General features: G+C 48.5%; 1 protein-coding gene across 1 annotated transcript in view; it reads right to left on the bottom strand.

The window, feature by feature from the left end:
* Window positions 1–16,856, bottom strand: part of LOC126535659 (uncharacterized) — a 316,705-nt gene that overhangs the window by 209,972 nt on the left and 89,877 nt on the right. Inside the window, exon 7 of the mRNA XM_050182461.3 lies at window positions 136–215. Within this exon, the coding sequence (XP_050038418.2) occupies window positions 136–215 (80 nt within the window). The remainder of the gene's footprint in view (window positions 1–135; window positions 216–16,856) is intronic.

Here is a 16,856-nt window from a genome sequence, read left to right as displayed (position 1 = left end):
TCAAAAGACTGAGTAAGATTGTATTTTAATTGAATTTAGTCTCCGAATAATTAGGACAACACTAAACACCATGCCCCCCTAAAATACCACAAGTTGAGGTAATTCCAAACAGGCCAGAAAGCTGGGAGGTCTCACCATGGAAGTGGCTCACTGCCTTGCTCCTCCAAGACCTCAAAGCCCGGCTGGGCAGACACCAACTGCAGACGCTGCTTTGCCTGCACACAGCAGATTGACAGCTGAGGCAAGCCATCTCTGAAAACTTTATAAATCCACTAAACTTGGTACAGCCATAAACTTTTCAGACACCAAGACAACAAAAATGCACAAATGTGGAGGTAACTCAGTAACGTTGAACTCCTAAAAAGCCATAAATTAGCCAAAATATCTTTTTGAGTCCCTTTGCTCTGGCCTGGTGCAGAGCACTTATATTTGCTTGACTGGACCCTTGTATCATCCTTGATCAATTAAGCCTTTGCCGTAAACAAAATGAACATGTCACAAAATCTTTTTCCTAGTTTTCTCCAAACAGCATTTGTGATGGTATCAGTAAACAAAATGAACATGTCACAAAATCTTTTTCCTAGTTTTCTCCAAACAGCATTTGTGATGGTATCAGTCAGTTGAGTGATTTATCTCTGGCTGTGCTTATCCTATTAGAGTAATGTACAGTAAAACCTCATTTGTGCTGGAAAAAAAATGTGAGAAAAACGCACTAACCAGGAAAATGTACGATCCGAAGTCACTAAGAAATTTAACAGACTCAACTGTAGTTGACTTCTGTGCAATTCAAAACGTTGCGCAAATCTTCGCAGCACGAAACGCTGATCCACAGTCAAAAACGCTTCCTGGACCATTGCAAGATTCTCGAAGTTATGGGATGCATGGACGGAACTCTCATCCCAATCACCCACCCTAAGAAGATGAGCCCCGGCAAAACGAACTCCTATTAGAGCCGAAATCATATTAGTGACATCTTATTAGTGATGTAACCCAGACATAACAGCCAGAGTGAACTGGTTCCAAAGTGAACCGTCAGCAGAATATGGGCACTATAACGTAAAACTATTCCGGACGTTTCTATTCCAATTCTGCAATTAGCCCTCCGCAATTGGTGAAAAACTTTTTTGGGCCACCCCCACTTCGCCTGTCAGTCACGCGACGCCACGCAAACGGCGATAGTTCCCTATCTAATATGACGTGTACACTCTGATTATGCATGATTGCACTGAACAAAAGAAAAATAGTTATTTCCGATTTGACGCCTTTTCACCATTAGCCCTCGGCTATTGGTTGAAAGTTTTCGCGCTGCAACTATTTCACCTGCCCGTCACGCGACGTCACAAAACGCGAAAACTTACTGTGTCCAAGTGACGTGGACGCGTTAAAGATGCATTAATATGCCGAATAAAACTGAATTTTTCTCTGAATAGCCACAGGCTGCCGAATTCCGAAAGGAATAAAAGATGGCTGTCGTCGATCGCTCAGACACTGGCTACTCTCATCTGCCAGAGAGCATGTGTTTATTTGCGTACAATAAAACTTTTTGAGTGCTCGTGTAATGTCTTCGAGCCCTTTCGGCACATTTACGACCTCGCTCAGCCAACTTTTCTTTGCCGAGGATCCTTTTTAGTAGCATTCTTAACCTTCCGTTGCATGCCGTGATTTTTGACCAGCCACCACAAGCAAGGTAAGGGAAAACTGACCAATCGCACCTGACCTTTGGCCATTACTGGCCCTTGCGCCAATAAAAACCAAACATTCATTCATTCCAATCGCAGACGCCGGCAACACCCTCTTCATCCGGTTCTCGATTTTCAGTGCACTGGCTCGGCCCCATCAAACCCCTCTCCACTTGAGCGTGCTCCTCACCACTTGTCAGCCAATTAGATAAGGCAAGCCGCTCAGTGTAGGCAATGTTATTCATTTTTAAAGCAAACAAAAGTGACCTCCTATAAACGAGGAGAGCACTTGATTGGTGTCTAACAACAGTGCAGGTCACCGCCCGATGCTTGCATCGGTGGTCAGGCAAATTTGACGTCAGGAGATTGGAATGAAAACATATTGGAATAGTTTTACGTTATTGGGCCCCATGACACTCACCTCACTCCGCCTGCCGCTAGGAATGGCAGGTGCATTTGGTTTATCTCCTATGAAACACCAGCAGTACCCTTCCTACGGCAATATGCCCCATGCCCTGTGAAACAGGTAAGCTTATCGCAATGGAGTTGGTGACAATAGCTGCAAACGTGGCATGAGACAACCCACAAGGTATTAGAAAACAGTGTGAGCCGACGTTTTCAAGCGACACAGGCAGGCAAGGCCCACAGCAGGAAAGCTGCTACAACAGCAGGTGACTGCTCTTTACTATCGCACCCAAACTTGCACCTTTTCTTGTTTACATAGGATCTAGCGGCCAGAAAGCATATTGTGACGTACGAGTTTGTGCCACTGTGGACAAAAGGACATTGTGAGGTGAAGAGGAAGTTGAAGTGTCTCGACGTTCGGTAGATGGTGGTACCCTGACAACTGAGACTGTACATATTGTATATACATATATTTTATTCCTCCGTAGCATTTTGGTGGACGTGCAGGGTACTCTCGCCACAAGCCAGCCCTGGATCTTCCCAGCGGGCGTCACATCGGTTCCGCTGTTATGGCTACTGACGCTGCCTCCGCTGCTGACACTGCTTCCACCGCTCGCACACCAGCGGAAGTGGCACTAACCCAGCTACGTCACCCGGGAATATCCATCGGCACTGGCAAGTCGACATCAAAGACTGGCTGACATCGTATGAACTCTTCAGTAAGCACAACAAGTGGGATGCCACACTTTTTCTGGCCAACGTGATCTTTTACTTGGGAGGAACCGCGAACAAGGTATGGTTCGAGACACATGAAGCCGACATTAGAAGCTGGGACTCCTGTGAGGAAAAGCTACGCTATCTTTTCGGAAGACCTGAGGGACATCAAATGGAGGCCACACAAAAGCTAGCGTCTCGTGCCAAGACATAAACTGAATCGTACGTCGCATATATTCAAGACATTCTGGCTCTCTCCCGTAAAGCGGACACGGACATGCTGGAAGCCGATAAGGTTGGACACATATTGAAGGGCATCGCAGACGATGCATTTAACCTCCTGCTTTGTAAGAACTGCTCATCGGTTGGAGACACATCATTAAGGAATGCCGGAATTTTGAGCCAGCGAAGAGCAAACGCATCGTACAACACTTCGATCGACTCCCGAATACGGCTGCCACTTCCTCCTACAATGACCCTCTGGTGTCACATTACAACCTTCCGGCGTCACATCAACCTACAACGCCAAGCTTGACACAGGTCATCCATCGTCAACATGAGGCTATGGCTCCAAGTCCTCACTGCCCCCATAACGCATGAGAGCATGACCATCTCGCTCATTCAAGTTGTTGTCCACCAAGAAATTGCAAACATGGACATCCAGTCTGGCGTCCGCCCATGTCCGACCCCTACCGCTCCTGTCATTGCCTCTGCTGCACCTCGACAGTCGTTCCCAAATCGCTATTGGAACCCCTCTGAGTGGCGAACACTGGATGACAGGCCAATTTGCTTTACTTGCTCTCGGATCGGTCACATCTCCCACCACTGCTGTAGTAGTAGCCGCTGGTACTCCTCGCCTCGACCATATGCCATACCTGCCAACCTGGCGAGATAAAAAATCGGGAGACTTGTTCGTGCCAACGGGGGGGGGGGGGGGCATTCCCTGTTTCAAGTTCCGGTGGTACCGGGGGGTGTTTTGTTCAAACTTTCAGGCAGTGTTAGATGAGTCCTTTTGCAGGACCTTGCAGTAGCAGACTTTGTTCACTTCAAAAATTTGTCGGAGTAGCTTTGCTGAAAACATGGTCCAGACTGACGGCCCTTCACTAGCAGCAGGTGTTGGAGGCCTGTGTTGCACATTGATCAGCGGAACTCAGTCCTAGTTTTTCATGCCGTGCTAAAAATTCTCTCGCCCTCTGCGTTGCTATGCCGTATCATGAGTAAATCCAGCATCACCTTAACTCAGCTTCAAGAGCGTCTAAAGCGTATTCAGCAAATTCACTGGAATCTCGGGGCAGCAGCTGAGGAAAACTCTGAATAAAGAAACGAAGACTTGAGATCGATGCCTGCGAAATAAATTTCATGTTGGCCACCTCCGCACTCCTCAGAGTTGGGTTTCAGAGTTGGGTCCACATCCATAGCACTTCGCCTCCTCGCATTTCGGAAATATTTTCCGTAGAAGAGGCCCAACGTAGTCGCTGACACTAAGGGGTAGGTTGTGTTCAACGAGGAATCCCGTAAACAGGCACTCCACACGTATAACACTGTCGCCGCACTTGTTCTGGAGAAAGTTCACTATGTTGCCATGCTGCTCAGCGGTGCGAACATAGCTTTGATGCTTCGACGGGGAAACGTGCACTTTCAAGTCACCTTTGACACCACGACACACGCTGACGTCGCATCCACACATTGTAGAAAATGCAAAATGTTCTATTCTTGATGTCGAAAAGCATGGAAATTCAGAAATATAAGATCGCACAAACTTCTGCAAATACCTTTTCTTGGGCTTTGATAGCGCCCTGGCATAGAGCACACAAGGATTCTAACTTTACACAGTGCACTGCACAAAGACGGCCTAGCCAACAAGCAGCAGCAACAAGATGCACCATGAAGGAAGGCGTGCATAAAATGCAAGAGCTACTTTGGCTCTGGCTTTGGTCGGCTTACTAGGCACCGTAGTCTGCTGCTTAGTCGATGATACCGATGATGCTAGTGCAGCTGTTGTTGGTGATGCTGTCGATTACGATGTGGCTGTAAATTCGGCGGTGCAGGTTTTGCAAAAACCATTATTGCACGAACGGAGCCCACTTTTCGGGAGATATAAGACAGTGATCATACAATCGGAAAGTTTAGTCAAAAATCAGGAGTCTCCCAGGCGAATCGGGAGGGTTGGCAGGTATGATACACTGATTGCCACTTCGACCGAGACCCTCGGCTTCTATCGGCCCTCTCTGAACCATACTATGCCGGCCTTTCCTCTCGGGGAAACACAATTAGCCGCACGACCTCGCTGAAACGCCGTCAGTCCCATTCGCCCACACCTCATCGTCCCTCGTCCCCGTCCTACGTGGGCCGCTTCTCAGGAAACTAAGCAATGCAGCCCCCGGAGGTGCGGCTGCATTGACGACTCGGACTGCAAAACCTCTGCTGACCCCTACTGCTCGATCGAACCTTGTTGAAATTTTTGTTGATGATGTACCCGTTCAAGCACTCATCGATACTGGCACTCAGGTGTCAGTTATGCGATCAGATCTTTGTAGCCATCTCCGTAAAGTCCTGACACCTGCCGAGTAGCCTGCCATGCCAGTACAACAGCCGTGATAGGAATGTGCACCTCCCGTGTTACCATTGCCGGCCGTCCAGTGTTAGTCCTGTTCACCGTACTGGCTGACTGTGCCCACAAAGTGATTCTTGGAATCAACCTTCCAAGTGCCCATTCAGCACTTATTGACTGTGCAACCGGCACCCTTTGCCTTGAACTTCCCCATTACTCTCCCGACCCGACCGACAACCACAAGTCCAGACTTCGTTCTAGTGAATTTGTTCGACTGCAACCTGATGCTGCGACTTACGTCCTCCTGTCGCCTTCTCCACCACTTCGAGATGGTCCTTACGTGGTGTCCCCACTTTGCGACGTCCTCCTGGCCCGTCAAATAGCGCTACCAAGCTCAATTGTAACTCTCGTCAACAATTGAGTGTGGCTTCCTCTGAACTTTGGTTCGTGCCTGCAACTGCTTCCTGAGGGTGTATCTCTCGCTGTGCTGTCCCCTTTAGAAGACTGTGGAGTAGCTGCTCTTACGGCCGAACCACGGTTCGACACTGCAGCTGCTTCTACCCCTCCTACTTCACGCCAATGATAGCTACTGATTTACGACCTGCTTACGTCGACGCTCTTCGCCGCATTCTAGTGTCCTATGAAGACATCTTTGATTTTGGCAATCGCCCGCTAGGTCGAACCCGTGTCGTCACCCGTCCAATTCACACTGGTGACGCTCCTCCTATACACCAGCAGCCCTACCGTGTGTCTGTGGCTGAACACCAGGCGATCCAAGCGGAGGTGGACCAAATGCTCTCCAAAGATATTGAGCCTTTCTGCAGTTCGTGGGCTTCACCTGTCATTCTGGTTAAGAAGAAGGAAAACACTGGAGAATTTGTAACGATTACTGTCACCTTAATAAGATTACCAAAAAGGATGTGTATCCGCTTCCGCACATTGATGACGCGCTGGACTGCTTACACGGTGCCAGTTATTTTTCGTCGATTGATTTGCGCTCTCGCTACTGGCAAATCTTAAGGGATAAACGAGATCGCGAAAAGACCACCTTTATCACCCCAGATGGTCTCTACCAATTTAAAGTGATGCCTTTCGGACTGTGCAATGCCCTTGCTACCTTCGAGCGCATGATTGACTCTCTTCTGCGTGGATTGAAATAGACCACGTGCCTCTGCTACCTTGATGACGTCATTGTTTTTTCACCGACATTTAAGAGCAACCTCCACTGCTTCTCAGCTATCCTTGCTGTTTTCCTATGAGCTGGCCTACAACTCAATTCTGCAAAATGCTATTTCAGCCACCGCCAAATACGAGTACAGTCACCGACTGATTTTCCAGACTCCAAAAATTCAGACATGCCCGATTATTCGGTCAGCTTCGCGGCACCGCCATTCTCCCCATAGACCACAATGTATAACTGCCGAAAGTTCGGACACTTCTTGAGCCAAGTCGATCGAGAGCACCATGCACCGACTCTGACCGGTGCATGGTTCGACTTGCTGAACGCCATTTTTGTTTTGAACGGAGCCTCCTTGCTGCCCCACGAAGTGGCGCTATTGGAAATCCCCGCTCATCATCATCGTTGCTGCCTGGTTCGATAGAGTGGCTCTACAGCAGTTCCGGTTTCAGCTTAGTAAGCCATGTCAAGACAATCCAGCAGCTGATTTGTTTCTTCGCGCAAGACACTGCGAGCAGGCCGCGTTTTTCGTTTGTGCGACTGGTGTCGGCACGGTGGTGTTTGCGTTGTGTGCTGTGTCGAGGTTTCGGTGATCCAACGCGGCATACGTAAACATTGCGTCAAGGGTCTAATGGTGCAGACAGTGCCCGCACAGACTGCGCTGGGGAATGCCGGCAAGCGGGTGCCGGGAGGCCTAAGATTTGTCACCTTCCGATGTGCTCCCTACTGACGCGGAAAATGTTCAGCCGAGACCTGCGCAGTGGTTGCATTGCGATTCCGGACGCCGTATCATTTGACAGTTTCACAGGTGCTGACGCTGCTGTATTGACATGCGCAGAACTCGACGACGGCAACATCACTCGTCAGGTTTCTGCTGCACCGCCGGACGATGACTCCGAGTCGGAACATGACGCATCATGTGCTACGCTGCCGTCGCATGCGGAGCGTGTACAAGCAGTGACGGTGCTTTCAGCCGCCTATAGTGACCGTACGACCCTCTCCGAGATTCAAGCTTATCTGATTGCGCGTAATCAGAACAGCGTGCAATGGCGCATTCACGATTTCTTCAAGCCTACTGCCAAGCCCGAATATGTGCGTGGAAATAAAGGATTTCATTTCTTTTTCTTAATCTCCTTTTTCGGACACCTGTTTATTCAGACATTTCCGCAGTCCCCATGAGGTCCGAATAAACGGTCGGCGACTGTACTTGGTGACTTGGTTGACACTACAGGCGTCCAGCCTGATCCTGATAAAGGTTGTGCCGTTGGTGAGTTCCCACTCACACATTCTTCTACCGATGTCCGAAGTTTCCTAGGGCTGTGTTCCTATTTTCGGCAATTTATCCAGAACTTTGCCAAAATCGCTCATCCTCTCACAGACCTCATCAAAAAGGACGCCACTTTTCGTTGGGGACCCGACCAGACTGCAGCATTTTCAACGCTTATCAGTCGCGTTATCAATCCACCCGTGTTGGGTCATTTTGATCTGCATGCTTACACAGAAGATTGCACTGATGCAAGCGACCATGGCATTGGTGCTGTCTTGTCCCAACAACAACGGGAGATCAATTGCGTGATCGCGTATACTGGCCGTCTTCTGTCAGCACCAGAGCGCAACAACTCCATAACAGAATGTGAATGCTTGGCCCGTTTGGTCCCTTGCTAAGTTCCACCCTTACTTGTTCGGTCAGCATTTCACCGTCGTAACAGATCATCATGCCTTACGTTGGCTATCCACACTCAGGGGTCCGACAGGCCTTCTTGGCCGCTGGGCTTTACGCCTGCAAGAGTACACCTTTTCCGTGTCCTAAAAATCTGGGAGGCTACATAAGGACGCCAACTGCCTCTGCCGCTATCCTGTCGACCCTGCCGATGGCACTGGAACCGATACAGATACCTGCGTTTTGTCATCTCCAACTTCTCACGCATCGCCGACGAGCAGCGTCGTAACCCATATTAAGGGGGGACACGGGTTGTGGCGACCAAAAATCGCGAAAAAAACACGATTTTTTTTCTTGCATTTTTGGAATGTACAGCTATTATTGCATCTATATTGTTAATTTCATACCGATAACATCAGTATTTTAGCCGCAGTGACGCCTTATACGACATGTACTAGCTGAATTTCAGGCGGAACTTGCGCTGAAACGGCATATTTTCCGAAACGCGCGCCTGCTCTTCCACGTGTGCTAGCGCGGACATTTTGGTCTTATTTGAAAGAGGAGACTTTTCCCTTCAAATTCCCGCCAGAACGGGCCCCATTCAGCCATTGGCCACTTATAAAATGCGCGGCAAAGAAAGGTACTAGAACGCCCTCCTATTCGTCACTCGGTGCACGTGACTTGAGCTTGCCTCCCGATTGGCGGAACTGCATGGCCATCGTCTGCTCCGCGCTTGGAGCCGCGCACTGAGGTGCGTCATCTTGCCCCAGTGTCAACGCGATATCTGAAACGGAACGCAAATTTCGAACGCGGCACAAGTTTGGTGCGCAAAAAGTGGGACGGACACTCATCGAAAACTTCAAAAAACGCTGCTCAACACTGCAAAACGCTCAGGACGCCACAACCTCAGCGACCGATGCCGAAATCGTCGGTGCAGCAACGGCAGGCCTAACGACCGCATCGGCTGCTGCGGATACTGTGACAAGTCCGCCTGCCGTTGACCCTTCGACCCAGCGCTCGCGTACGGCAAGATACGATCTACCGGCAACCCTCGAAGCGGGAGGAGGAAGAAGCGAAAGCCAAAGCAAAGCTATCGGAGTTGTCTTCCGCTCCAGCGACGGAGAGGAAACGCGAGTGTGGGTGACAGTACCGACGATGCACTACGCCTGCCTGATGGGACTACGTTTACGATTGTGGATTTGAGTGCCGTGAACACTTTATTAACATTTGCGAACTGCAACATCTGCAGTGGTGCCTTATAAATCGTCCGAGACGAGCGGGAATACGGACTCGCTGTGAAGCTGCGTTTTATGTGCGCAAATTGTGGAGAGATTGCGTCGGTGTAGAGCTCGCCGCGCGTTCACAGTGCTGAACGAATGAAACCCTTTGCTGTGAATGTTTTGGCTACGCGTGCCATGCAGGCAACGGAGAACCGACAGACCGCGTTCAATGACGTTTGTCTCGTTGATGGGCATCAGCCGTCGGGCTCTTCACATGAAAACGTGCCAGAGCTACGTGAAGACGAAGTTGACGCCAGCGGCCGATCGCGCGGCGCGTAATCTGACGGGCGACTGCGCGCGGTCGGTTCGCGAACTTTACGCCGTACTGAACGTGGGTCATACTGGGAACATCGTTGTGTGCAAGGGCAAGAGCCTCAAAGGACACAATGAAAGAACTACGTCTAAATCCGAGCGAGCAAAGTCGCACCCTCATGGCCGAGAAAGATAGGCGTCAAATGACAGCATCAGCCAAGAAATGCAAAGCATCAGAAAATTTCCACCAGTCCCTCAAAAAGCGGCACACCGGGGCTGGGAGTCAGCAGGACTACATGCCTGGTGCCTACTAAGCTGTTACAGCTGTAAATTTGTAAATAAAGTAGGGTTTTGCACGTTTTCTCACTTTTCTCAAAACATGTTTTTGGGTCACTTCACTTGACTGTCGAAGTGATATCTCATGATCTAGAAACGCTAGAGCACTAATTCTTTCTTTAGCAGAAAGCCTAATCTACATATTACAAAGTGCTGAGAGCAGAATTTCAAATTTGTGCGCATGTATATTTCCATTTTATGAATTTTCTTTTGGTGTGGTAGCCTTAGGTCAAGGAAAGAATTTTGATCACCTGCAGAATGGCTAATTAAAATTTCATTTGAAAACGTTTTGCAGCATTGCAGTTATTGCACATTATAGTATCTAGCTATGCAATAATATTCACTTTCTGCTGAGCAGTTTTTTTTCCATTGTCTCCGGAAACAATAGAGGGGCAGCACCGTCAATCTCCTGAACTAATGAACCTACAAGAAAGATTATTGCATATTTGAAATCAGCACGAAAAACTAATTAAGCTTGTATGTTTTTATCAGATTTGGCCATAAGATGCAGGTAATAATCTCCACAACCCATGTCCCCCCTTAAAAAAAAAATTAAATTGTGGGGTTTTACGTGCCAAAACCACTTTCTGATTATGAGGCACGCCGTAGTGGGGGACTCTGGAAATTTCAACCACCTGGGGTTCTTTAACGTGCCCCTAAATCTAAGTACATGGATGTTTTCGCATTTCGCCCCCATCGAAATGCGGCCGCCCTGGCCGGGATTCGATCCCGTGACCTCGTGCTCAGCAGCCCAACACCATAGCCACTGAGCAACCACGGCGGGTGTAACCCATATTCGCGATCCATCATTGAACGCCTTACCTCTGAGCAACAGGACGTTTCCCTCCGTATGTTTGTTCACCAGGATGGGACCTTATACAGACACAATATGAGTCCACATGGTGCTGAACTGCCGTTGTTCCCCAGCACCTGCAGTCAACGATTCTCTCGCAGTTGCACGATGCGCCCACCGTTGGTCATTTGGGTGTCTCCCATACGTATGACCTTGTCCACAGGCGATTTTTCTGGCCTGGGCTATATCGCTCTGTTCGAAGTTACGTTGCAGCCTGCGAACTTTGCCAATGCCGCAAGAAGCAACGTTACTAGACTAGGTTCAGTTGTAAAACTCTCCGTAGGCGCCGTACATTGCGGGTGCCCCCGTGTCTTGACTTGCCGCCAGAGGGCGGGAGCACCGCAGGTAGCTCTACGTGGGCGCAGCTGTGCGTTGGCGAAGCGGCTCGGGTCCTCCGACTTCGCAACTTACGTACTCAGCAAGTGTTTTCATCAATGAGTTTTTAAATGTTTGTATAGTCTCGCGTTTAGGAGATTGATTAAAAAACTTTACGTAGCTATGAAAATGCTACGGCGCTGCCCCAGAGTGCGTTGTGGAGTCCTTAGTCCAGGGCCGCAGCAGCCGCGGCCGTCCACTGTGCTCTATATTAATCAGCTGCTGCTGATGAGTAGCTGTAAGTAGCTGAGTAGCTGTAAGTAGCTGAGTAGTAGTTGTAATCAGCTGTTGCTACTTAGTACTAGTTAATTATTAATGCGAACGCATGGTATGACTCATGAGGCGATGTTAGCGCGACCACACGATGGTCCAAAAAAATGTCACGGGAACCCATGGCCAAGCGAACCAATCGAGGCAGTTCACGACGCCAGTTAAGGCAGAGTGAATTAGGCGAAGTTAATTAAGGCACAGTTATTTAAAATATAGTTGAGGCACTCGAACACACGACCATTGGGGGAACCTTTCGAACTCGCGACCGTTTGCGTCAATTAGGGCGATGTTAATTAAGACCCAGTTTCTAAGATATAGTTAAGGCACTCGAAACCACGACCTTTGGTGTTCAGTAAGGCGAAGTTAATCAAGGTAGATATAATTAAGGCACAGGTTTAATTACGATATAGTTCATTACGACACTCAAACCCACGAGCATTGGAAGTCGAACCCACTTACTTTCTTGGTAATTAAGGCGAAGTTAATTAATGTATAGCAAATTATGGCACTCGAAACCGCGGTCGTTGGTGACAGTTGAAGCCTCGACCTTTGGTGGTGGAAATGAATTACCTAACTAGGCAAATTATTTAATTCATTCGTCAATTATTTATTAAGGAAACATTGATTAGGCAATGATTAATTAATATATTACGCATTACCTAACTAGGCGGATTAAAAATAATTTGAATATCTCTAAGCGACGGCAAACAACATTACCTTGGTTGTGTCCAACTACGCGGCATTCGCATCTTTTAAATGTCTGGCTGAAGTTAGCTGGGACACACGGTATATACACTCTCTCAGCACTTCATTTCAGGTTGAAAAAAAATGAAGCTAGCACTATTTCTTTCATCAGAGCACCACATCCACAAGTGCAATGTTGAAACCTACGTAAGCTTTGCTCGTTTGCGAGCAGACTTGCACATTCAAAGTAGGTTCTCGCTGGAGGAACGGAGCATAAATATGCATTCGCGTCACCAAATGAAATTGGATGACACTCGCCCGTAAATCTTCAAAACGCACACGGCATTTAAAACGCACAAGAGTGTCGCGAAAATGCACCGGAACTGCAGCAAAACAGCCATGTTTACAAAGTGCCAAAATAAATAAACAACGTACAGTGCTTAGTGCGCGTCCGCGCCGTGCTGACCGAGCAAAGTGCGACAGCAGCGCCACGAGAGGCGAGGATCGGTGGTGGGTCCACGCAGTCACGGGAGTTTGGAAACTGAACCTAGTCTAGTAACGTTGGCAAGAAGCCTCCATTATCTCCTGCTGGGCACCTTCAGCCTATAGATATCCCCAGTGAGCCATTTTACCGCGTCAGCCTGGACCTCCTTGGCCCACTTCCAACTTCATCCTCAGACAACAAGTGGGTGGCCGTTGCGACAGACTATACCACGCGTTATGCCATAATGCTGGCCCTCCCTACGAGCTGCGCAACTGATGTGGCTGATTTTCTCCTTCATGAGCTGATCCTAGACCATGGTGCCCCACGTCAGCTACTCACCGATGGGGGCTGCTGTTTTCTTTTTAAGGTTGTCGATGACCTTCTTGGCTCTTGCTCCACGTCCCACAAGTTCACGACGGCCTACCACTCACAGACAAACGGACTTACCAAACGTCTCAACCATACACTCACGGACATGCTTTCCATGTACGTGTCTGATGATCACCGGGTTTGGGACTGCACCTTATACCCTTCGTGATATTTGCGTACAATTCGTAGTGTCACGATATTACTGGTTATTCTCCATTCTATCTACTATATGGCCGTGACCCACGCCTGCCTCCTGACTTGCTGCTCCCTTCCAATACCACCACTACCACGTTCTATACTCACGACGCCATTGTTCGTGCGGCTACAGCACATCGCCTTGACCATGACCGTCTTCTGGCGTCTCAGACTAGCCAAAAGCACCATTACGACAGTCGTCGTCAGGATGTTAATTTCAGCACTGGGTCACTTGTCCTGCTTTCGTTACCCTCCCATCGTGTCAGCCTTTGCGAAAAACTGCTGCCGCAATATGTCGGGCCCTACCAGCCTCACATATGTCACCAGCCTCACATATGAGATCACCTGTGACTTCAACGTCTTCTACCCCACCAAGAACTGATATCGTGCACATTTCCCGACTAAAGCCCTATAACTCGCACACTGATTTGACACCCTAGGAAGCATCGAGACGATGCTTCTGCCGCTGGGGATTAGTGTCACGTACGAGTTTGTGCCGCTGTGGACGAAAGGACGTTGTGAGGTGAAGAGGAAGTTGAAGTGTCTCAACGATAGGTAGATGGTGGTACCCTGACTACTGAGCTACAACTACGTAACTGTATATATTGTAAATACAGTAAAATCTCGTTAAACCGTACCCACTTCAACAGTAGTTTTGGTTTAAAAGTAGTAAAGTCAATTCCCCGACTCAGCGGGCATTGAACATAATGTATTTTGTATCCGCATAAACCGTACCAGCTTATTGCGTACGCATCGGTTAAAACGTAGAGTTTCCACTTTTCGTCGCGCAAACACGGCGGTGCGTCGTCTCCATCGGGCGGCCCAGCAGAACAACGAGCCTCAGAGATCGGTACAACGGCCTCCAAGCGCCCTGTACGTTTGCATGTGAAGTCGCATTAACATCAACATCATTTCGACGCGGTGCCCATGCCGTGCCAGAGAGCGTTGCGGCATCGTGCAAGCGAGGACTCGCGTCATGCCGAAGCTCGGATAAAAAAGACGCCGGGTGCTCAGCATAGATGAAAAATTAGACATCGTCCGTGCTATCAAACGTGACACGAAGAAGTCGGCGCTGGCCCGCGACATGGATCTGCTGTTGACTACACTGTGTGGCATTTGGAATGCGAAGTTGCTCGGCAGCGCTGCTGCGACCGCGAAGAGATGTCGGCTACGAGGTTCGACTTTTCGCCATCGTTGCCTCTGTTGTTGCCGAAGTGTCGACTAGCGACAGTGATGAGGACTGCACGGAAAGCGACAGCACGGGCTATTCAGGCCCGACAGTGGCATAAGCTGCGCGCTACGTCAGCCTCATGAATGCAATCGTCGCAACGAGAACAGGGGCGCGATAACATAACTATTCCAAACCAAAAGTTTTCCGAACTCCGGCACCCGGCAATGAAAAAGGCGCCCCGGGACTTATGCAGCGCTACTGCGCGCGTGCACGGAGAATACGTAACGCCAATGAGAAATCTGCCGTGCGAGTGTTTGCCGAGAGGAGGGGGCTGACTGAAAAGCTGGCATACAGCTTCAGTAAGTTTGAGGCCGCTGTCGTCGTGCTAGGCCGCCACGGCATCAAACGAAAATAACACTTATGTCGCGCGAAGTGAATAAATACTGCATGTTTTTTCGCCTTTCATCGCACTCTGAGTTCCGTTTTCGACAGGTAAGTGGGCGATCTCATGCTATTTCGGTTAAACAGTACTACCGTTTAGTACGTACTTTTTCAGAGCTCCGGCCGACTACGGTTTAACGACGTTTCACTGTACATATATTTTATTCCCCCATAACAATATGATCACAGTTTGGAGATGCACTGAATTTCAGTGCCAAAAGACGAGCGCTTTTCCAGGAACATACCAATCAGCAAGAAAGAAGCGTAACCATACTGGGTCATATTTTTTTGTTGTCCATTACAAACGTTGGCACCGGGAAATTGTACAAAATGGGATCGTATCAGCGAGGTTCTACTGTATTCCTTCTGTGAGAAAGGTGGACGGTTACAGTACAATCAGGGCGTCTATCAAGTTGACACTTACAAATTCACTGTGTAGGTTTTCCCTGAGTGGCTTCGTAAAATTCCCTGAGTGACAGAGAACTTTGTTTTATTTCAAGACGAGCTGACACCGTGTCACCCTATGCTGTCACTCTCTACTAAGTATCTTAAAAACAAATAAAAACTACTTAATCCAGTTTCAATAGTAAGGAGTGGTGCAACGAAAACAGAAAGGAGGGGTTAGTGAAATGCATAGCAAATAAAATACCTTCGAAAAAAGAAGATAAATTCCATTGCGAATCACCTTGAGCGTTCTAAAATTCGAATAAAAAGGAGATGCATGTAGAAGTAAACATATTCAATAAGATCTATTTCTATGAATTGATAGCAAGCTCATTCATATCAGGCCAAAACTTTCTCAAGTTATATTCTCTCTCGCAACAGCTTTTCAGTAAACCTCAACTGTTCTCACATATTCTCAGTGCACGCGCAACGCCTGAGTGTTGCATTTTTTAAAGAGTTTATTTTGTTGGCAGAAGGGGCACCTGCATCTCGGCATCAGCCATCACGTTTTTTTTTTTTTTTTTTTTTTTTTTTGTGAGCTCAAGCTCCTTCAAAGAAGCAGTGGCATGCTTCCTTTCCCGTTCATTTTTCAATGCGTAGGTCCTTTCTGTTCTCGTCTTCCTTCTGTTGCACGTTTGCCCCACAGACTATTTGAAACATCCTATTGGTCAGTTGTACAGTCAGCGTCCAATTTCTCAGATTCCCTAGGGGCTACGAAAACGTCCGAAAAATAGTATAGTTCGAAAAAATGAATGCATGTATTTTACTGCCCCTCACCAGGTCCCATAACAAATTTTGCTTATGCGCTGGAAGTTGTTACGTGTCCTCTAAAGAGCGTTCTGCCACAGAAAAATTTGCAAATCAGCTCATTAATAGCTGAAGAAATATTTCAGTGCCGCCAACCCATGATTTAAGGAGGCGAGCCCCACTGCCAAGCAGGACACTCTCTCCACTCGCCCAATCTAAAGCCTGTTTCACATGCAAGCGAAAATGCTCGCGAATCCTGCCGCGGCGGCGCAGAATCAGTTTCCAGCGGCGGTGGCGGCACTAGCAGCGGGAGCGGCGAGGTTCGGACAAGTTGGAATTTCATCACAGCGGCAGAGCGGCAGCACCGCTTCCGAACGGCCCACCTCGACACGTGACCAGCGGTGTACCAGTGCTGGAAAGCCTGCGCATAGGACAATGTTTATTTACTTGCTACGCGTGGTACAGGCAACATGCCAAGATAGCTTTTCAACTAATTGTTAATTGCTAAGCGCAGGATATGTATTTATAAAATAAAAATTTGAGAGGTAAGACGAAGCAATGCTTATGTTGGTAGTCGCAAACTACCGAAACTGGCGGAAAGTCCCGTGTTTTTTGCCAGCAACATTGCTATTCGCAGCGGCGGAAAACGCGCGGCGGCAATGCATGTGAAACAAAACCTCACGAAAAGCTTCGCAGCGCCGCGCCGCTGTTCGCTCCATTCGCTGAATCGCTTGCATGCGAAGCAGGCTTAACCTCCGCAACCGAAATA

The sequence above is a fragment of the Dermacentor andersoni genome, chromosome 7 (genome assembly GCF_023375885.2).
Source record: "Dermacentor andersoni chromosome 7, qqDerAnde1_hic_scaffold, whole genome shotgun sequence".
NCBI lineage: Eukaryota > Metazoa > Arthropoda > Arachnida > Ixodida > Ixodidae > Dermacentor > Dermacentor andersoni.
The sequence above is the reverse complement of the archived record's forward strand: the minus strand, read 5'-3'. Positions and strand labels throughout refer to the sequence as shown.